The sequence below is a fragment of the Citrus sinensis genome, chromosome 9 (assembly GCF_022201045.2).
Source record: "Citrus sinensis cultivar Valencia sweet orange chromosome 9, DVS_A1.0, whole genome shotgun sequence".
Lineage (NCBI taxonomy): Eukaryota > Viridiplantae > Streptophyta > Magnoliopsida > Sapindales > Rutaceae > Citrus > Citrus sinensis.
In genome coordinates, this window is record NC_068564.1 from 4,453,167 (window position 1) to 4,474,755 (window position 21,589).

A 21,589-nucleotide genomic window follows, 5' to 3' on the forward strand; every position below is an offset into this window, starting at 1 on the left:
CATGCCTACACTCCACAATTGCAATATTTAGGGTAGTAGGTAACTTCAGAATGTTTCTTAACTCGAACCCTGGTATTAACACTTAAGTTATTACTGGAGGCCATTGTTTAATTTGTTTGAATTTATGTGTATCAAGGCTGAAAGTATGTTTGGTTTTGAATGAAGATTGAGAAGAGCTGGATTTTTTGAGCTTAGACAAAATGTAATGTTTACAGTGGCTTATTCTTAATGTCTTTGAATGATAAAGTATGTTTGGTTTTGCTGTCTGTGAGTTGGGCATGTCATTTTCTGACTTTTTGAAATGTGGTTGCCACTATTGAAATGGCCTGATTGTTAGTATTAAAATAAGCTTGCTGGTGTTTAAAAATGGATGGGCTTGCTAGTGTAGTGGTATTGAAATGCTTTAAAATTTGAGTTGTCGGGTTGCCATTTTCTTTCTTTTTCAGCTGGGGTTGGTGGTGCTCAAATGGGGTTGCTAATCTTTGAATTGGGGTTGCTAGTTGCTAGTTGCAGCCAACTCTTATAAGCACAAAAGTAGCCATTATTTGAATGTAACGGCTACGTTTGGCGGTAATTTTGTAATTAAATCATCTTTTGTTGTTCTTCATTTTTAAAGGGTAAAATCGTCTTTTACGCTCCAGGGGTAAAATTGACTTTTTATGCATTTTCCGTTAAATATTAACTGAGTTTTAACAGAATGGTGGGAAAATACTAACAGTTTAAACGTTTGGTGGTAAAATGATGTTTTTACCAAACCATGGTACTGACATGATGTGTCAGAATATCTTTGGTGGGAAAATGATAATATCTCTTTTACAATTTAATAAAATTAAGCTCTCATTGACAACAAAATAACTAAAATATTTTACATTGTGAAATCTCTATTTAAATTAACTCTATTTGAAAAGATAGTCCAAAGAAACTTAAAGGTATACTACTGAAACTAAATGTGTGGCAGAATGTTATTAGAAAACTAATATAGATTAGCTAAACGTTGAATCCAAATTCTAATTAATCACCTCGAATAAAAGAGGCATTATCCATTAAGATCAAACTAAATTAAATCAACTACCCGTACTTCAATTTTATTATTCTAGAGCACTGACACCAAGTTATCATTGAAATCTCAAAGTTAGAATATAATATTCAAATGTGTAACACTCTTCAAAACATTCATGTATATAATATTCTTCAATAGCATAATTATTGGAACCAAGGAAGACATGCATGCAAGTTCTAAATCGGCAACATATATATATATATATATAATAGTGAAAAGAAATAGGCTATGGAATGATGAACAGAAATTCCAAAAATTGAAAAAGACAAAAGCCGAAGAAGAAGAAACAAAAGCTTAGGACTCAATACATATGTACCCAAAAATAGACCCTCTTAGAAACGCTTTTCTTTAATCATGGGAAAGATACTATGAAATCAAATTAAATGGAGGTCAATAAACATTAAATTAACCATATCTATATTCAACTACATATTAAAATATTTTTCCGTTGCCTAATTCTTGATTAAAAAATAATGCTTCTTTAATATTCAAAGCTCTCAAATATATCCCATTATATTGAGATTCCTCTTCGTACGTGAAAGCCTTGACGTGAGAGCTATAAACTATGGAAAAGAGAATAATATAACCAATACAATGGATAAAGCTGAGCTCAACGTGCTCTCAACATCTCAATATAATTTTCCCCCCCTCAAAGCCCTAAACTCCATATAAACCCTAATTCAAGTCCTCAAAGTTAAAACTTAAAAACCATATATCTTAGATACATATCACATGAAAATTAATCAAAGTACACAAAATGCAGAGCATCACTTACACCCGCGGCCGGCAGCCACCCGCATCTACACCTCCATCGCCATCGCCAAGCCTACTACGTAGCAGAAGCGGAACTCCGGCCGGTGAAAGCCGCACGTGCAATAATTCTCTGACAAACTCTAAACAAAATTTGAATACGAGCCGTTCAAAATCAACTACAAGATCAAGGATACACAACAACGAAGAGAATGTCAACCCCTCAACGATTATTAATGCATGCATGCAAAAGAAGGTTAAAGATCAACGTAGCAGCAAAAACATTAAGGACAACAAAAATGGTTTTGGTAGGCTGTTGCAAAGGGGCAGTCCACGTAATAATTACATATCTGATCATGCAGTAGCAAAGAGTACTAAGGTCAAATCGGTCACTAGCTCTCCGTCGGCGTGGGCGTTGTCACCGGGACGATCTTCCCCCTGTATGGTACGGCCGGAGTCCTCACCGGAGAATGGAGCTCGGAGGGTGAAATCTAGAGGCATCGGCGGCGGTGTCACCGGATTTTTGAACTACTTTAGGCAGAAGAAAGTGCCACCGGCGCAAGAAGAGGAGTATCACAGGTTTCGAGTTTTGCATAATAGATTGCTGCAGTATAGGTTTGCAAATGCTAGAGCTGAAGCTGCCGCGGCTTCTTTAAAGACTGCTGCTGAGGTAAATGATTTTTCATTATTAATTTAAATTCTAAAACAATACATTTCATTGGGAATTTTAAAGCAATATTTTTGCTAATTAGTATCTAATTTTTTTTCCCTGCCAACCTAAGTGTTAAAAAGGCATATAGGTTTTAAAAAAGAAAAACTAGACTCAAATTAACATGACCAGACATTGAAATTAAACTTAAGTTCTAAAGAGAAATTGAAATTACACTCATTTTTATGTACCTCTCAGATTTACATTTTTTATGAAATGATCTTCTCAAGTTTGCCGCAGCAAACCAAAATATTGATTTCATTTGTACGGTTACGGATGGTCGTGTTGTAAATTTACCTATATGATCTTTAAACAATTTTCAGGGTAAAATATTTGGAGTGTGGCTCAGAGTATTAAGAATGAGAAATCTAATTTTAGAGAAGAAAATTGAAGTGCAAAAATTTCAACATGAGATCAAGCTATGTCAAATTGTCAATCCACAAATTCGTCTACTCAACGATTGGGCAAAATTGGAGGGGAAAAATATTGAAGCAGTCGGCAGGGTTACAAGAAAATTATCAGCTCTCTGTGTGAAAATCCCTTGTGATGATGATGTTCAGGTGCGCATCACTTTTCTTCCCTTACATAATTTGAGTCTTAATTATACTCAGTGGCAGAATCTGTGATTCTTACATGAGATGAGGAGAATACCATATCATCTCTTAATCATTGTTATTTATTCGAAAAAAGCATACAGCATAAAAGAGAAACAACAACTTGAAGAGGCCGTAATCTAAAAACAGTATGTTTTGGGGGCCAATACATAAAACTTATACGCAAATTGGCTAATGTTTCAGTTAAACCCCACTATATATAAATTAATATTATTATGCTTTTGTATTTGAATATTATATATATATATATTAGTAGTTTTCTGGTCCAAGATCTTAAAGTGTAGAAAAAGTCTGGGAATACTTTAAAAATGCGGGATTTTAAAGGCTAATTTAAAGCACTTAAACTGCATAGTTTATGTATTTTTCCAAACGTTCTCGCAGTTTAAAATTCCGACTACATGCATAATGCTCATTTCTAAATGTTTTGCCACAGTTTTTTCTAATAAGAATTAGTCAATGATACCTTAAAAAAAAAAGAAATTAGTCAATTGTAATTATGATTTTGTTATTTGCAGGCAGACGTGAAGTCCATCTATGAGGCCATGAGTACAGCCTCGCAAGTAATGAATGGCATAGAAGCAACAATTACTAAATTCCTGCTCCCACAGGTTCAATTTTCTTTTACATCGCAAAATTTTTTTTTAACTTAGAATTTTTTTTTGTCACCATACAAATTTGGGAGTACATGTTTTTTTAGTCCCTATAATTTCAGTCAATTACTCAATTAGTTTTAATATTTTTAAATATTATCTAAAATACTCTTGTTGTTGCTCCTGTAGTTGACAGATATGATTTTTCAAGAGTAAAATAATGTTTGTTTGATTGTTTCATATAATTTAAATTCAAATAAATCCGACATGCAACACATGAAAAATAAATAAAATTAGATAGATTTTAACATAAATATAGATATATGATAAGTGTTTTAGATAATTTTTAAAATATAAAAACTAAGTGGATAATAGGATGAAATAGGAGGCACTAATTAGGGGGATTTACCCCAAATCATGAAGGATGTGCCAACGGGGACGAAATGGGAAATTTCTTGTGCAATGTCTTACCGTAAAATATATATATAGCAAGATATAATTTTGATTTATTAATATATACATATACATACGAGCAATAATTATGTTTATTGACTATTCTCATATAATTTGCTCAGGGAGAGAGGATTCTGTATATGCTTACCGAGCTTGTAAGCACGGTGGCGCTTGAAGAAGAATGTTTGGAGGAATTGGATACGATTGTGGCCTCTATATCTCCATTAACGGTGAGCCCTCTTCTAGACTAAGTTATACTTAATAATTTTAGTTCCTATTTGGTATTAAAAGTATAATTATAAAATAAAAGTTAATAATGTATAGTAAACATAACTTTTAAATAATTATTTTGACAAAAATATTAAAAATATCATAAGTTTTTCATCATAAAAGTAGTTGATTAAATCAATTTAACTTCTTAACTATAACAGATAGTGTTTACTAAACAGTATAGTGTTGTAACTTTCAAACTATAGTTGTCCAACCTTAATACCAAACAGGTCTTTATTTTGGCTTGTTAGTCTCATTTAAAACTAATATCCTATGAATTTACATAACCTTGAAATTAAAGTATCATTTATTACACAGTTAGATATCTATTAATTATTCGTTAAAACAAAATTAGACCGGATTAAAAATTCTGACTCTTAGAACATGTTACAACAATCTCCCTTTAAAAATGAAAAATAGTACATATAACATAATACATAAAGTATGCGATATGCATAATTTTATAATTTTTGTTCTTCTTATAACCCTATCTAACAGTTAGCTACTAGTTGGCCATCCTTTTTTGACCTTCGTTAACTTTTCTGAAGAAAGAAAATCAAAATGATGTAACTTTGAATTTATCATAACATACATGAATGTGTTCCTGAACAGGAAAGAGAGAAATACTTAAGAACACATCTTATTCAAGCGGCTGAGGAGTCAATAAGAAGTTAAGATCACTTGTATTATCATATGTACAAAGATAATGTACAATCAAATCAAATCAACTCATGAAGCTATATATGGACTTTGAGTTTGTATCAGAGTAGAGCTACCAATCACCATGAATATAGGAGAGTTGAAGTCGTGGTGCCAACATACACTAAGCGCAAAATTTGACCTTTGTGGTCGATGGTTTTCACACAATTCAGTGGAAGATTTTTGTTTAAAAAAAAAAACAATTGTTTACACGATTTGACCATTAAAGAAATGAAGTCATTGATGGGTTCTTGTGGCAACAGCCTTCACACCAATTATTCTATTTTTTTTATTATCAAGAACGGGCCTCGTCCCTGTAAAAAAACCAAAAAAACAAAAAAAAGGGACCGGGCCTTGTTCCAGACACTGATGAGTGTAGGGTTTTGATGGGCTCACAATGAGCTGAACCCCCTCCCGAGGTTTTCATAAAAATATTGAAACTGTTTTTTTTTTTTAATGTATTGACTAGAGGTGGCCCGTCAAAGGAAGTCCACGCGTGCTCGTGCTCATGCCGCGTCGTGCTTAATTTTTTTTTTTCTTAGGCCCAGCCCACCACACGTGCCGTGCAGTGCCTAAGAAAAAAAGCTCACTAAGTTTTTTTTCTTTTTTTTTAAAGCGCATGTCAAGTTGCTATCTTATTTTTTTTAAGCTTTTGTACTTTTTTGGATCCACGTGCCTTTATTCAAATTTAATAGAATAAAAAATTCAAAACTCAAGTTCATATTCAATAATAATAAATTAATAATAATAAGAGAATATAATATTAATTACTAAGTTTGACTCTATATTATAATTCTTTTTTTAGTACTTAACAACAACAACAACAATAATAATTTTTTTTAAAGGTTAACTTAATTGTTAACTTAGAATTACGTAGAGTCATATATCATAGTTTATAATAATATTAATACACATTTATAAAATCATGATATCAATTATTTATTTAATAAATTATAAACATAAATCAATTTTATTTTATTTTTGAAACTAAGAATTAAATAAATTTAAAAAGTTGAGCTAATAAAATATATTAAAAGATTCAATTTCAAGTTATTTATAAAATCATAAAATTTTAAATTTACTTTCATTAAAAAATGAAACGTGTTTTTTCGCATGTTGTGTTTTGCCCATCTCTAATCGTGTCGTGCTTTTAAAGCCCACATGCCTAAAATCTAAGCCAGGTCCAGCTCACGTGCGTGCTGTACCATGTCGCATACTCTACCGAAACGTGTTCGTACCGTGCCGTACTGTACGGACATGTGTCGTGCCCGTGCCGTCCAGCTCATTGGCCACATCTAGTATTGACATACGAGTGTGATAACTATGCACTTCTTTTAGCCCTTGCTAAAGTAAGTATTCTTCTTTTTTTATAAAAATAAAAATAAAAAGTCGATGAGTGACCAAATCATACATTAATTTTTAATCTCATTCTTTCTTAAAGATTTAAGGTCGAGTGATGCACTAAGAAAAGTTGCTTGAAACTTATTGGGCTAAGCCCCTGAGACAAAATTGAGTAATTGTTTTGAATTATAATTTTTTAATTAAATATAAGAATCTTTTAGGGATTATATATGAAAATTATTTATTTTGTCAGAGATTTAAAAAAAATAAAATTTGTATGTTAAGGACCAATACAAAAAATTATCTCATTATGGTTTATAAATATTTTCCAAAAGTTAATGGACATAAAAGAAATTTTCTAAAAGCTAGCCCTTCTGGCCTCTACCCACCGTCTCCATCTCCTCGTGTGGTCCATTTGATTTTCTTTTTCTTTTTCACCCAGATTAAATTGAAATAATCTTTGAATGTATGCTTACACGTTTATTGAATTTTAGATTAAAAGTCACGATTTTCACTTTTAAGTCAAAATTTTAAATGAAGGAACCCCCACTATAAATAGAGATAACTAGGTTTTGAAGCCCCCTTTTTTTGACACAAGAATATACACAAATTCTAAGTGTTTAACAATGGATGAAATTAAATATTAATTCAAAACTAAATAATAAGTGGACCCTACAGTGTATTATTAATTTTTTTTATTCTCTCACCTTCTAATTTGTTCTCTTAATAATTTATACTCTTTGATTCTTTCACTTTTCTCAACATGTTATTTTTCAAAATTCACTTGATATTGAAAGTTTTAATTTCAATATGAAATAAACTATCACATTCTTATTTCTTGTCTTTCATTCAATTCAACGTTATAATTCTTTTTAATAAACACAAACAGAAAAATTATATTGCCACTAGAGGCTAGAGCAAGTATGTACTCAGGGGTAAGCAAATACAAAGACGTGACTTTGTCTAATTAAGACCGATTAATCAGCCCTTAAAAAATGATTTGTTCAAGACAGAAAATGGTCAACCCTGAAATTGTTCTATTATTTTTCATGCCATCGCAGATTAACATCAAAAGTTTCTATCAGCTGTGACTGTGAGCCTATTGTAATCATTTTATCATTTTAATTGGGCCTCCCATGCTTATTCTCCCCTTAACAGTTAAATAAAACGGCGGTACTAAGTACTTGCGAGTCTCAAATCTTAATAATTATAAGAGTGAAAATAGGATATGAGATGATAATAATAATAATAATAATAATTACTATGTGGTTTATAGTTTTTCACCCTAAAATTAATGGTCCTAGAAAAATTTTCCAAGACTACCCCAGCTACAATCCAGGCCAACCCCCACTACCCTCTGCCTCTGAGTATGGTCCATTTGATTTGATTGCACGCATTAATATCTCCAAATCTCTTAGCTTAGCTAGCTGTACATAACGCACTGTTGGTCCCTTGAGCAAAACAATGTCTAATTAACTTTAAAGTTATTCTCAAAAAAAAAAAATTAACTTTAAAGTTGCCAAGCTTTCAATATCTTATCGTGATCTAATTAAGTTGATAAGAATTAACAGTCACTGATGAACGATATCGTACATGTTTCCTTTGTTAATTGGTAGCTGAATAATGGGGAACGCAACCTCATTATTATTTCACGGGCTGTCTGATGATATGTTCCTTTTTTCAAACTGAGTTGAATTTTGGGACGTTTCATTTAAGTAAGAAAACTACGTGCCCTGATAATTAATTGCATGCAAAGATTCAAGAGAGAACACGTAACTGCATGCATTAATCGGTTTTGCTTTGGTTATCCTATAAATAGAGCTCTAGGGCTTCGAAGCTTAGCATCACAGCAAAAGCAAGCATTTGTGTCTTTCTTTGACTGTTTTAGAAAGATGGGGAGGCTTTTTAAGTATGCTGGTGTGATGATTCTGGTGTTGGTATTGGTGATTGGAATTTCGGAATGTAGGAGACTTGAGGAAGATGAGGTTTCTAAAGCCTCCGGAGTTGGTTTTGGTGGTGGAAGTGGTGTAGGAGGAGGTAGTGGAGGCCTTGGAACCGGCGGAGGATTCGGTAGTGGTGTTGGAGGTGGACAAGGCGGTGGTTCAGGTGGAGGTACTGGTGGCGGGATAGGAGGTGGTAATGGTGTTGGAGGTGGACAAGGTGGTGGTTCAGGTGGGGGTGTCGGTGGCGGTGGGATAGGAGGTGGTAGTGGTGTCGGAGGCGGACAAGGTGGTGGTTACGGTGGGGGTAACGGTGGAGGGATAGGAGGTGGTAATTACGGTGGTGGCAGTGGTGTTGGAGGCGGACAAGGTGGTGGTTACGGTGGGGGAAACGGTGGAGGGATAGGAGGTGGTAATTACGGTGGTGGCAGTGGTGTTGGAGGTGGACAAGGTAGTGGTTACGGTGGGGGTAACGGTGGAGGGATAGGAGGTGGTAATTACGGCGGTGGCAGTGGTATTGGTGGTGGACAAGGTAGTGGTTTTGGTGGGGGTTCCGGTAGCGGGATAGGAGGTGGTAGTGGTGGCATTGGAGGTGGACAAGGTGGTGGAGTAGGAAGTGGAGGAGGTGCTGGTGGGGGCGTTGGGGGTGGAAACAGTGGTGGTGGCTATGGAGGCGGCAATGGCGGCGGTGTTGGGGGTGGAAACGGTGGTGGCTATGGAGGCGGCAATGGCGGCGGTGCTGGAGGTGGAAATGGTGGTGGTTTTGGAGGCGGCAATGGCGGTGGTAATGGTGGTGGAAATGGTGGTGGCTTTGGAGGAGGCAATGGGGGTGGAAATGGTGGCGGCTTTGGGGGCGGCAATGGCGGTGGGTTTGGAGGTGGAAATGGACAAGGTGGTGGCTTTGGAGGTGCCGGTGCCGGTGCCGGTGGAGGAGGTGGTTCTGGAGGTGGAAGTGGAGGTGGTGTTGGCGGAGGATTTGAAAGCAAGTTTTAATTAATTCTAATCAAACTTTTCGTAGTACCCAGCACTTGAGCTTGTAATAAAACCATGCTCCCCTGCATGCATGTGTTGTCGTCGTCTCATATATATATATATATATATATATATATATCTAGCGAGAGACAAAACCTCTCATAACTAATACCATCTATTTCTGGAATAAATAAAATGATAATATTGTAATGCCCTTCATTCATTAATTTGAGAGCACAATACGCATGTATGCTGTTCCCAAATACTGTATGCATGCAATTGTTTATCAGTCTTATGCCTTGCTTCCGACAAATTCTGTACGTTTGTTTCGCTCCAGATCTTTGCTTGTATAATTATGGCAAGAGATTATAATTAATTAATGCGTCCGAATTTTCGCATGTTATTTGCACTTAATTCATATGTTTACAATTATCTATTTTTTATATATTTTGTGCTGCATGTGATGGATAATTTACGTGAGGTGAAAGAGAAAAAACACTCCCCTATCACTGCTCTTGGTTTTTTCTACCATCTCTCATCTAAGCTCTCACATGTATCACCATCCAACCATGCATAAATTAAATAATAATAATAAGATTGAAAGAGAAATTTAATTTTTTTTTTTAAATAGAACTCAAATATAAGATATGTTATCTTCGTTTTCCAATGGACCTCTCCCCCCACAGAATCTACTAGCCCCTTCGAATTACTTACTACCAATCAGGGAAAGAGTTTTCATCATATGAAACAATACTACTAATCATTCATCAAGGGGAGATAAGATGAAGAGAATACAAATTCGAGTGAGAACAAAATACTATGAACTGCAAACTAAGGACCCAAAACGCAATTTTTTCAAAACAATATGTTAATTTTAATTAGGATTTTCTCGAATTGCCCCCCAGGCCGCAACGTCAGCAACCCATACAGCCATACGTTTCTCTAACTGATACTCTACAGGAACTATCCATCACTGTATGAAAGAAAAATGATAAGATGATTAACTCACAGACTCGAGAGAGATTTAATTAGATTAATAATATCAGCATACATGCCACGTCATTTACACACATCACTCTAGATACAACTCAAACTTAGTAGGATTACTGTTATTTGGACCAGCATATAAAACAGTAAAACACATTCGGGTTACTGTCGACGTAAAAAAAAATTATTTGAAAACCACTCGATTAAACCCATAAGTATGACAATATAATGCAGTACTAATTAGGGTACCAATTTACAAAGTGATATAGGCTTACCATGGCAAGGTGCATATCATTCAGCCAACAACAGGCGGTTTGCTCACCCGACCTATTGCATCCACCCAAACCCAAACCCTATCACATCTGAATTCCCTAGTCACCGGAGTTCCAAGCATTAGTATGATTGGATTCACGATGGGGTTCTGCAGCTTTATCGTTGCAGCGGCCACCGCCCCAATTTCACCCACCAGCTCCGGCCACGAGGTCTTACCTGTAAAATAATTAATTAATTTTATCGTGTAAATTATATATATATAAGATCTTATAAATTAAGTGAAAAAAAAAATGAAATCATCACTTTCAACTAATTAGTCTAAATTAAGTGAATTACCTGAACAAAAAGTTGCCATTTTCTTTCTATATACGATCACTTCGCTTGCTAACTGTGCATTTGATTTATTTGGGGGGTGTGTGTGTGTGTGTGTGTATTATATATGTAGAGAAAGAGAGAGATTCAACTGGGAGAAGTGATCCTGAAGTTTCGAGTTTGCATGCCGATGTGTTTCGAATTGAAGCCACGTTTCAATGCTGACATCTCCACACGCTTACGTGTTCACTTTCTTCTTTGTTAGAACGACGTAAGAAGGTCGTCCTCATTCTGTACATGCAAACGAACAATAATAGCTAAACGGCGAGGATTTTACGACCTCTTCACGTGAAAATGGAGTGAATAGGCCTCTTTTCTCTTTTCTTTTTTTCTTTTTTTTTGGGGGTCAATGAGGTCATGCAGCTGGCATCAATTAAAAGCTTGTTCTTTGTTTTTTTTTGGTTAAATGTTATATTTACAAACGTATAGAAATGTTTCAATTTATAATTCTGGATTTGTTAAAACTTAAAAAAATTATTAAACGGTAGAGTTTAATAGTGTAATGACCGTTAAAGTTATTAAATTATACAATTTGATAGCTTTCTCATTTTTTAATAAAGTTATGGATCCTGAACCAGATCGAAGTTATATAATTCTGTTCCTATACTTACAACCATAAAGCATTAAGCATGGATGGGTTATTTGCAAGGGTCTATTATACTGTTCGGATGTACTTCTAAATATGTAGAGGAAAATTTTCTTTAAGTCCCGACTAATTGGAGAGTTGAGTCAAGAACCGACTAAATTTACTTGTATATTTCAGAAGAAGATCTTCCACACTACAGCATGCGTGGGCCAGAAACACAAGAGGATGTTTCCTTTATTGTAAGTTGGGGTATATGTAGTCATGTAAAATTCATTAATTCAATGATGGTTGGTACAGAGGATATAAAAAATCTGCGAGGTCAATAAGCCCCCCCCCCCCCCCCCCCCCCAAAAAAAAAAAAAGAATGCGGGAGCAGTCGAGTGTTGTACCATTTAGTATTGTCTCTAAAGAGCATAGTCATTTAATTATTGCAAGTTTTGTAGGATATAAACACCAATGGACCAAGGGCTAGTAAGATCTTGGGCTGAAAAGGAACTCAAGAGCTAGTAGTGTGGCAGTTTCTGTTCCCACAATGCTCTTCAAATGATTCGCCAATTTTGCCACTTGCTGCCGCCCGTATAGCACTCGGTGTTGTTTCATGAAGTCGGTAAGCCGAGTGGTGGGCTGCTGCTCTCACATCCGTCAGGGCACCTGTTCGAGTTTTAATGGACACAATTTTTTTTCTACAATTAAAAATAATTGAGTGGAGATTATCGTAGTCTTTCTCTTGAATATTCGAGAAGATAAAAAAAAAAAAATTAATAATCTCAATTAGTTGTCTAAATGTAATACCAGTAATTAGGTAATTTGAACGGTACTTTATAAGAGTTTAATAATGTAAACGATATCAAGTCGTCGGGCAATCGCGATAGTGTTTCGTAAAAGTTAAATTCTCTAATTGTATTATTAGTATTTAAAAAAATCACCAAATTTAAAAGTACAATGAAGACCCACATGAAGAGACTACTCTTTAAATTGGCATCATAAACTTGATGCAACATTTTACTCTTCAGCCACAGCTTCAAAGATAAAAAAAAAATTGAGTGGAGATTATCGTAGTCTTTCTCTTGAATATTCGAGAAGATAAAAAAAAAAAAATTAATAATCTCAATTAGTTGTCTAAATGTAATACCAGTAATTAGGTAATTTGAACGGTACTTTATAAGAGTTTAATAATGTAAACGATATCAAGTCGTCGGGCAATCGCGATAGTATTTCGTAAAAGTTAAATTCTCTAATTGTATTATTAGTATTAAAAAAAATCACCAAATTTAAAAGTACAATGAGGACCCACATGAAGAGACTACTCTTTAAATTGGCATCATAAACTTGATGCAACATTTTACTCTTCAGCCACAGCTTCAAAACTGGGCCTACTTCAGACAATTGAGCGGCATTATATAGTCAAGTAACAATCACAAGTCTATAGTAGACAAATCACAAATTTACAGTTAATCGATCCACATACACCAATAATGAGCAAGAGGAAGGAAATTCAGTGCAGTGGAACGTCTGGATACCTTTGTTCTAAGTGTACACGGCATTATTTTAGTCTTTAGAGCTTGCACCCACTCTTTTAAATCATCCTCCACCATCATAATAAGTTCACCAACTGATACAACACTACATTCTTTGTACAGAAATAGATCGATTACATGTAATTTTCATAACAAACACCAAATTATCTATACAAATTAATTTAAATCTGGATAAAGAAAAATCTCTGTAACTATAGATATAAGGAAAAAGAATAAAACAAAAAATAAAAGAAAAGGAACAATTTGGCCGGACAAACTTCCAGGCAACTCATAGTAAAACCAAAACAAAGTGTTTGAAATTTTGAAATAATATAAAAATAAATTCATGCAAATAGGGCTGCTGCTATGAGTATAAAATTTGCATCATAAGGCCATCTCCAATGCATAACACTATTTTGGTGTAACACCAACATAAAAAATGTATCTTTTTTCACACCAAATTACTATTTCATCTTCAATCCATTTACACCAAAAAGAATATTTTCTTTTTATTCCTTTAATTCTCAAGAATTAATTCAATTAACACAATAAATATTACTATTAATATAGATAATTAAGTAATAAGTAATTTTATATCGATTAACAAAAAAATATAGAAAATTATTAAATTTGCATTTAATTAACTAAATTAGTACATTATGAAAATTAAACATTACATTATTATAGAAAAATACAATAACAATAAATAACAATAATAATATAGAAAAACACAATACAATAACAATAATACTCTAGTTATTCGAATTACTTAATTCATCCCATAAATGATCAATTAGTGCATTTCAGAGTGTAATATGTAATCTAGTAATTAATGTTATTGGCATTTTATTTTTATTATTAATTTTTGTGTTGAATATTTTTTATTTAAAATATTAGTATAATATTCAAAAATTAAAAAATAACAAAAATAATAATAATAACTTAAAATATTATATAAAATAGGACATATATGTAAATAAGATAAAGTAATAAGGATATTTGAGACTTTTTTTTCCTAGCACCAAATATGGTATAATGAATAGTGTTGCACCATATTTGGTGCAATACTATTCATAACATCATTTTGGTGTTAGGGCATCTCCAATGTAGCATTAAACCTAACACCAAATCATCTTTTACATCATTTTTGGTGTAAAATGCTTCTCCAATGTAACACCAAAATGATGTTATGAATAGTATTGCACCAAATATGGTGCAACACTATTCTTTTGGTGCTAAGAAAAAAGAGTCTCAAATATCCTTATTATTTTTTCTTATTTACATATATGTCCTATTTTATATAATATTTTAAGTTGTTATTATTATTTTTGTTTTCTTCACGATATGTGACCATCTCCAATTTTTTTTCTTATTTTGGGCTCGTATCATTTGAATTTAATATTTATTGTGTTAATTGAATTAATTATTGAGCATAAAAAGAAGAATATTCTTTTTGGTGTAAAATTTAGTGTAAATGGGTTGGAGATGAAATAGTAATTTGGTGTGAAAAATGTACATTTTTTGTGTTGGTGTTACACTAAAATGATGTTAAGCATTGGAGATGGCCTTAACACCAAAATGGTGTTAGTATTGCACCAAATATGGTGCAACACTATTCATTTGGTGATAGGAAAAAAATCACAAATATCCTTATTACTTTTTTTTTACATAGATGTCCTATTTTATATAATATTTTAAGTTATTATTATTATTGTTTCATTTTTTAATTTTTGAATATTATACTAATATTTTAAATAAAAAATTCAACACAAAAATTAATAATAAAAATAAAATGACAATAACATTAATTACTAGATTACATATTACAAAATCAAAAATACAAAATTAAATTAACACAAATTAAAAAAGTTACTACTACTAGCATAAATTAAAACAATTATTTAATAATATGAGATATCATTATTAGATCCTCCAAAATCATCAAAATATTGGCCAATATTATTAGAAGTATTTTGAGATGCTTGGCCTTGCAAGACACAAAAAAACTAGGGGGAAACTCTGCCTTTGTTAATCCAGAACTTTTTTTTTCCTTTTGTGCATTTTAATACTTTTATTCCAGATATAAATTACTAAGTCACATTGAACAGTGGCTTAATTTTTCCAAAAAAATCCAAAAATTAACTTAAACATCAAAGGATTTTCGTCAAAAAAACATTCGGCGTTTCCTAACTCTTCTCTGTGATTATAGATGTAAGAAGTGCAAAAGCTAACATGATCGTTAGAATATGCTCGTTGAAGTAAGCGACATCATTCCCCATCAGAATAAATTTAAGTGTTGATGTAGCAATTTGATCGTTCCAACAAACACAGCCAGATTTTTGCATCAACAGATCCTTTTCGATATAATATATTGTTAAGTATAAATCATATTCCTGTATATCGAATTGTGCCCGATCTGCCTTATCACGATTGTGTTACTTTTTCAAATTGTGCCTTTTCATGCCGCGAAGCACAACTTGCCCATATATTCGTCGGTCATCCCACCATATTTCAAACTAACAACGTCATATACCTCATAATTCATATATAAGCCTCAACAACCAGAGTCATTATCTAGAATGTAACTTGTAACACCCGAATTTAAAAATAACACCTGAAAATTGCATTGAAAAAAGACACGAAAAAAAAAAGAAAAGAAAAATCACTTCTATACCAATCCCCACCATTAGAAAATTAGCCGGAAAAAAAAAATTAAAAGAAAAAACGTAACGTTAATCCTATTAACATTCAACTGTAGCCTTTTGGGCTAGAGCATCATCACTATCGCCAACACTAATCACAACATCGCCGCCGCCGCCTCCGCCGCCGCGGCCGAACAAACTTCCGGGCAATTTCCGCTTCGGCTTCGCTTCCTGAAGCATCAATACGACGTCTCTCATCGAGGGTCGGTCAGCCGGATTCCGGCTAGTGCATAGCAATGCAATTCTTAGCATTTGCATCATTTCTTCCCTCACGGATGCGCACGAGGCCCCGGCATTCTTGTCCAAAACGTCATTGATACCATCCTTAGTCTTGATTTTGGACCTCACCCAATCCACAATGCTGTTCCCGTCTCCAAATTCAGCATCAACTGATCTTTTACCGCTTATAATTTCCATTAGCACCACCCCGTAGCTGTATATGTCACTCTTCTCGTCAACTTGGAGTGTGTATGCATACTCTGCAAATACAATTACACAGACAAAAGTTCAATTGGATGCCTAAAGTCAATGATCATAATGATGGTCAATGTTGAAGTTAAATTCATGGTGGGGACCCAAAGATATTGGGCAAATCTTGCCAAACCGACTTGTGAAAACAGAAAAAGTGCTAAAGGAAAAAGGGAAGTCTCATCACGCGCATTAGTCCACTATTTGAAAAACTGTTACAGAGAACTGAATGCTTTGGTTAGTGCTCTTGTGGCGTTGCCCATCACTCTAAACGGCAGCAGGCCCTTTTGTTTAAATGTGTTCATAATTGGACACCCCGCCCCCTAGCGCATAGTAGTACTAACCATTATAGTAAAGAGAAAAAAAAAAATTGAGTCTATTTGTACAAATTTTCTTATCCTTAATTTAGTATTATTTTATCAGTTTAAATTCGTGCCAATACATTAGTGGTTGGATATGAATTCAAGTCTCCGTTGGCTGAAAAAAAAAATTATTTTTTTCCTTATAATTTGAACTTTTAAAATAATAATTTTCTGATTTAGCCCTATAGAACTAAATTCTCTTTTTCAACTTTAATCCCAAAATGTTAATTCTCATAACATTTGCCCCCCCCCCCCCCCCCCCCCTAAATTTTCAATTATGGCCATACCCATGCATGAGCCCACTTCATTGATTACATTGAATCTTTCTTCTTTTTAATCTGACTAATATTATATTGACACGTCATTTTATACGTAAAAAATTTGTGTTCGTATCATTATTATTACTTTATGAAATTTATTTCAATCTAATCTAATTTAGAAATACAAAATTTAAAATTAGCACAGTATTTTTATTCTTTAAATTAGCTTTCTGAAAATTATGTTCGATAATTATGATGTAAATTATCTAAATCAAAGTTTCCCGTTTCTAAATTTAGAATCAATTCAAAGTCTCTAAATTCTTAGATTCCATAAGCCATCTTTTATCAAACACAATTTGAAGATAATCGAAAAAGAAGGGAAATCTTTATTACTTTAGAGCCGAAATCGACCGCCCCATATCATAAATGTGTCATTTTCAAATAAACTCATTTTTTTATTGGTTAATTTTAAGGGTAAGGTAAGCTAAATCGTCGCTTAATCTAGATAACTCAGTTGTCAAGTCCGTCCAACTCTACTCTACTGTCAAGATCCTGTAAAGAATAATAGGATGGGATTGATTTGCTCAATTTAGCTAAGGACAAAGGAATGTATGGACTAATATCATCATAATCAACCTCAGCTAACTTGAGCTAAAATGATGTAATTTAATTTTGTACGATTGCTAACGTGCGCATATGCAGTGTCAAACATTTGGTCAACCCAACAAAAAGGAACTCAAAAACAAAAACAAAACGTACCTGGCGCAATGTAGCCGTAGGACCCGGCGATGACGGACATGGACTCGTCACTCTGGATCAGCTTAGCCACGCCGAAATCGGCCACCCTGGCCTCCATCTCACCGTCCAATAGAATATTGCTCGGCTTGAGATCACGGTGGACGATCACCGGATCACAGTCGTGGTGGAGATAGCAAATCCCCTGCGCCACACCGAGCGCAATCTTGTACCTCGTCACCCAATCGGCCACCAAATTTTCTCCTTTATTTTTGGCGTGCAATAAATCGTCTAAATTCCCATTCGGCATGTACTCGTAGAGCAGCATCGTGCACTCCCTGTTGCTGCAGCACCCTAACAACCTCACTATGTTTCTATGCCTCACGTTTCCCAACACATCCACCTCAGCGAGCACCCCTCGTCTCCGTCGGATATTCTCCTTATGCTTACCCCACAACTTCTTCACCGCTATGATCTCGCCACCTGGCATCTCCGCTTTGTAGACAGTCCCTGTGGACCCCATCCCCAGAATCTTATCGCTCATAGACAAACACTCCAATACATCATCCGCCGTGAAATTCAACCGCTGAAACGCCGTCAATTTCCACGGCCCGATTTCTCGGTCGTTACTGAATCCACGGCTGTAGTTCGCGCGGAAGCACCGAGTCCCGGCGACGAGAACAAACAATCCTATACCGAACGCGGCTGCCATGATCCACACTATAGCTCCAGCGGTTTTCTTCGGCTGCTGCTGGTGGTTACGCACTTCCACGTCACCGGCGGCAAGCCCGTCTGCCGGACACGGTTTCGTCAGAACTCGGCCACAGAGACCTTCATTTCCGATAAATGAAGACGGATGAAGGTTCGGAAATATCGTCCCCGAAGCCGGTATCGGTCCCGTTAACAGATTATAGGACACGTTAAAGCTCTCCAACGTGCTGCAGTTTTCGAAGTTGGAAGGGATGGTGCCGGTGAGGAAGTTGTGAGAAAGATCAACGTCCGTGATCGAAGGAAGCCCCGATATCTCCCAGGGGATAATCCCCGTAAGCGAATTTCGGCTCAAATTCAACAGCAAAAGCTTCTCGCAGTGGCCAATATCCCAGGGAATGCTGCCATTGAGCAAGTTGTTATGCAACTCTATCTTGTAAATACTCTTACAGCCGATGAAATCCGGAATCTTCCCTGTCAACTTACTCGAACTCGCTGACAAAATCTTCAAATTTGGCGCGCTCCATATGTTACTCGGCAGGCTCGTTTGAAATGAATTTTCCGATATGTTTAAGTACTCCAGCTTCTGCGCATTGCCGAGATCTCGAGGAATTTCTCCCGATAAACTGTTACGGCTCATGTCCATGAACGTCAAGTTCGGCAAGAGGCCAAAACCTTGAGGGATAGAGCCGTTGAGTTGGTTATCTTGGATTCGTAACCTTGACAACGACGAGCAGTTTACAAGATTCTCTGGAATGGAGTACGTAAAGTTGTTGGAGAATAGAATGAGCTTAAACAACCTGTCGCCGTCGCAAATAGTCGGCGGGATAGGACCCGTGAGCGAATTCGAGGAGACATCGACGGTCAACAACTTGCCATTTGACCCGAGCTTCTGGGGGAGCACTCCCGTTAAATGGTTGTTCCACAAAAGCAGGGTGTCCAAATCCGCTAACAGCTCGATATCTTGCGGAATTTCGCCGAAGAGGACATTGTTCATTAAGCTGAGTCTCGTCAGCCCTTTCAAAGAAGCTAACGACGCAGGGATTGGCCCCGAGAGTTGGTTATCGGATAAATCAAGAACCTGTAGAGCTTGCAAGTTGCCGTAACTCACCGGGATTTCGCCGGTGAAATGGTTCTTGAACAGCAGTAGCATTTCGAGTTTAGTCAAGTTACTTATCTCACTCGGAAGGGTGCCGGAGAGATTACAAGCTGAGATATCCATGTACTTGAGATTTACGAGCGAAGCGAATTCAACTGGGACTTCGCCTTGGAAGTTATTGTAACCAATCTCTATACGCTCCAACTGAGTTAGCAACCCTAGCTGGGGTGGCAATGATCCTGTCAAAGAATTTCCAGCCAAATCAAGAAACCGTAGGCTTGATAAGTTGCCGTAATCCGATGGAATTTCACCGTCGAAGTAGCTTCCGCCAAGGTTTAGCTGCTGGAGAGAGTTCAGCTGGACAAATTCTAGCGGTAGTGGGCCCGTGAAGCTGTTGCTGTAAGCATTGAAGATTCTCAAGAACCTGAGCTTGGAGATTCCCGGTGGGAAGGTTGAGTTGAAGGAGTTGTGGCTGATGTCGATTGTTCTTAGCTTAGTTAGTTCGAGAATGGCTGGTTGGAGAGGCCCGTCGAAGGCGTTTGCACTCAAATTCAAGTGGGTTAAGCTCGTTAAGTACCTGATTTCCGGCGGAATGGGACCAGACAGGGAGCGGCGGGAGAGATCAAGTGAAGTGATTTGAGACGATTTAGGGTTACATTTGATGCCTGACCAAGAACACCAAACTGGTTCCTGTTCTGAACTAGGATTGGAGAAAGCTGGAGTCGCATCCCAATCATGGAAAGAATTATTGAAGGGATCTTTCAGAGAAGCCTTGATGGAGAGAAGAGAGACGAGCGGGAGAGGAAGTGTGTTGGCTGAGAAAACAACCAGTAAGTGCAGAAAGAATGTGAGGAAGAAAAGAGGAAGTTTCATGGCTTAATTTTGAGAAGTGGGGAATTTGGTTGAGAATTTTGTGATGTTAAGAGATGTAAATTTATGGGAAGGAAGGTTTTGATGGAGAGTGATCTTGCTTTTCCGGAGTGCTGGTTGCAGATGGTGTTTCATCATGATGATTGTTTTTGATTTTCAATTTCTTTGTTCTTGTTATTATTTGTATACTAGCTTCTATTCCTAAAGACTGGCACTAGTATTTCTTTTTTGAAAAAAGAAATTAAAAAAAAAAAAAAAAATTCTCTGTTTGTTTCTCTCACCTGAAGTATATTACCTTTGTCTGCTCTTCATCTAATACTTTTGGGTTTCTTGGATTTCTTTTTTCCTTTTCTTTTGCCTCCACTTTTCATCATTCCTTGTTTCCCTTTATCTTCGGCTAACACAACAATATTTGATTAAATATGTGGGTAACAGTGACGATGTTCCTCACAGGATCCAAGAAAGTCATTTCAATTTCCCACCAATTTTCCCACACTCTTGTTTAAACTATCATATATTATTTGTTTTCAGTTCCTCTTTTTATTTCATTTCTATTTATTCCCAATTTAGTGCGTGTCTGGTGAAATTGGAACTCTATGGACCACATTCTTTAATAAATGAGCAAACATCATTCGTTTTACTGTTAAAATCATTGATAAGCAAATACTATATTGAGGCAGATTTTGGGAGTATTATCAAGAATACTGTTTTGATTGGCGATCATCACCATCTGATTTACAGACTTTTCTCAATGGGGCTTAATTAAAAGGATTAAATGGCTCACAATCCCAATACTTTATTGTCATTGGTTTGGTCATAAAGAAATAAATTAGCTGATAATGTTACACATCTCAAATTATTTATTTTAAAAAATTATTTTAAATAATATAGCATTCATCAATTGATTAGTGAGAATGATACAGTTAATTCACTTGTATCTTATAAAAAAATTATCAAACAATCAATGGATCACATTTTATTTAGGGTAAAATATGAGATAAAAATTTAAGATATCTATCATTACTCATTCAAAAAACTCTATCTAAAATAATTTTCGCTTATTGAATTTTATGGGATCCCACTATCCCAGTAACATGATTAGCGTCCTAGCATGCTAAATGAAAATAATAGGATGCCAATCAAATCACCATGCTCCATAATATTAATTAGTGTAACAATTGACTTTGCTAATTTAAAATTAGAACATGAAAATAAATAAAGAAGCGGGTGCTTGTTTGAAATAAATGAATGA

General features: G+C 35.3%; 3 protein-coding genes and 1 long non-coding RNA gene across 8 annotated transcripts; 2 read left to right on the plus strand and 2 right to left on the minus strand.

Moving 5' to 3' along the window:
- Nucleotides 1-1,817: 1,817 nt before the first annotated feature.
- LOC102613515 (QWRF motif-containing protein 7) lies at nt 1,818-4,427 on the plus strand. Its single transcript, XM_006490162.2, has 4 exons — nt 1,818-2,480; nt 2,843-3,079; nt 3,649-3,741; nt 4,299-4,427. Exons 1-4 carry the CDS (start codon nt 1,818-1,820, stop codon nt 4,425-4,427), a joined length of 1,122 nt encoding a protein of 373 aa, XP_006490225.2.
- Nucleotides 4,428-8,290: 3,863 nt separating this feature from the next.
- On the plus strand, nt 8,291-9,796 carry LOC102613229 (glycine-rich cell wall structural protein-like). Of its 5 annotated transcripts, none has more exons than XM_052433117.1 (3): nt 8,293-8,619; nt 8,689-9,210; nt 9,247-9,796. In XM_052433117.1, exons 1-3 carry the CDS (start codon nt 8,379-8,381, stop codon nt 9,417-9,419), a joined length of 936 nt encoding a protein of 311 aa, XP_052289077.1. In that variant the 5' UTR covers nt 8,293-8,378; the 3' UTR covers nt 9,420-9,796. The 5 variants fall into 5 exon arrangements, with proteins under 5 accessions (XP_052289076.1, XP_052289077.1, XP_052289078.1 ...); XM_052433118.1 differs by having other exon boundaries at nt 8,294-8,619; nt 8,689-8,754; nt 8,836-9,796; XM_052433116.1 differs by having other exon boundaries at nt 8,291-8,619; nt 8,689-9,796.
- A 345-nt stretch (nt 9,797-10,141) lies between these two features.
- Nucleotides 10,142-11,150, minus strand: LOC112495667 (uncharacterized). Its single transcript, XR_008051544.1, has 3 exons — nt 10,995-11,150; nt 10,661-10,874; nt 10,142-10,371 (listed from the first exon to the last, which is right to left on the minus strand). It is a non-coding gene; the product is annotated as an uncharacterized LOC112495667 (long non-coding RNA).
- A 4,492-nt stretch (nt 11,151-15,642) lies between these two features.
- On the minus strand, nt 15,643-20,716 carry LOC102613706 (leucine-rich repeat receptor-like protein kinase TDR). Its single transcript, XM_006490080.4, has 2 exons — nt 17,685-20,716; nt 15,643-16,314 (listed from the first exon to the last, which is right to left on the minus strand). Exons 1-2 carry the CDS (start codon nt 20,338-20,340, stop codon nt 15,875-15,877), a joined length of 3,096 nt encoding a protein of 1,031 aa, XP_006490143.2. The 5' UTR covers nt 20,341-20,716; the 3' UTR covers nt 15,643-15,874.
- Between the last annotated feature and the right edge of the window lie 873 nt (nt 20,717-21,589).

Excerpts from the sequence above, each read along its gene's own strand:
- LOC102613706 (XM_006490080.4), bottom strand. The coding sequence starts at position 20,340 with ATGAAACTTCCTCTTTTCTTCCTCACATTCTTTCTGCACTTACTGGTT. Across the intron at positions 16,315-17,684 it reads CTACGGCTACATTGCGCCAG|AGTATGCATACACACTCCAA; the intron begins GTACGTTTTGTT and ends TTGTATTTGCAG.
- LOC102613229 (XM_052433116.1), top strand. The coding sequence starts at position 8,379 with ATGGGGAGGCTTTTTAAGTATGCTGGTGTGATGATTCTGGTGTTGGTA. Across the intron at positions 8,620-8,688 it reads TACTGGTGGCGGGATAGGAG|GTGGTAGTGGTGTCGGAGGC; the intron begins GTGGTAATGGTG and ends GTGGGATAGGAG.
- LOC102613515 (XM_006490162.2), top strand. The coding sequence starts at position 1,818 with ATGCAGAGCATCACTTACACCCGCGGCCGGCAGCCACCCGCATCTACA. Across the intron at positions 2,481-2,842 it reads CTTTAAAGACTGCTGCTGAG|GGTAAAATATTTGGAGTGTG; the intron begins GTAAATGATTTT and ends AACAATTTTCAG. Across the intron at positions 3,742-4,298 it reads CTAAATTCCTGCTCCCACAG|GGAGAGAGGATTCTGTATAT; the intron begins GTTCAATTTTCT and ends TAATTTGCTCAG.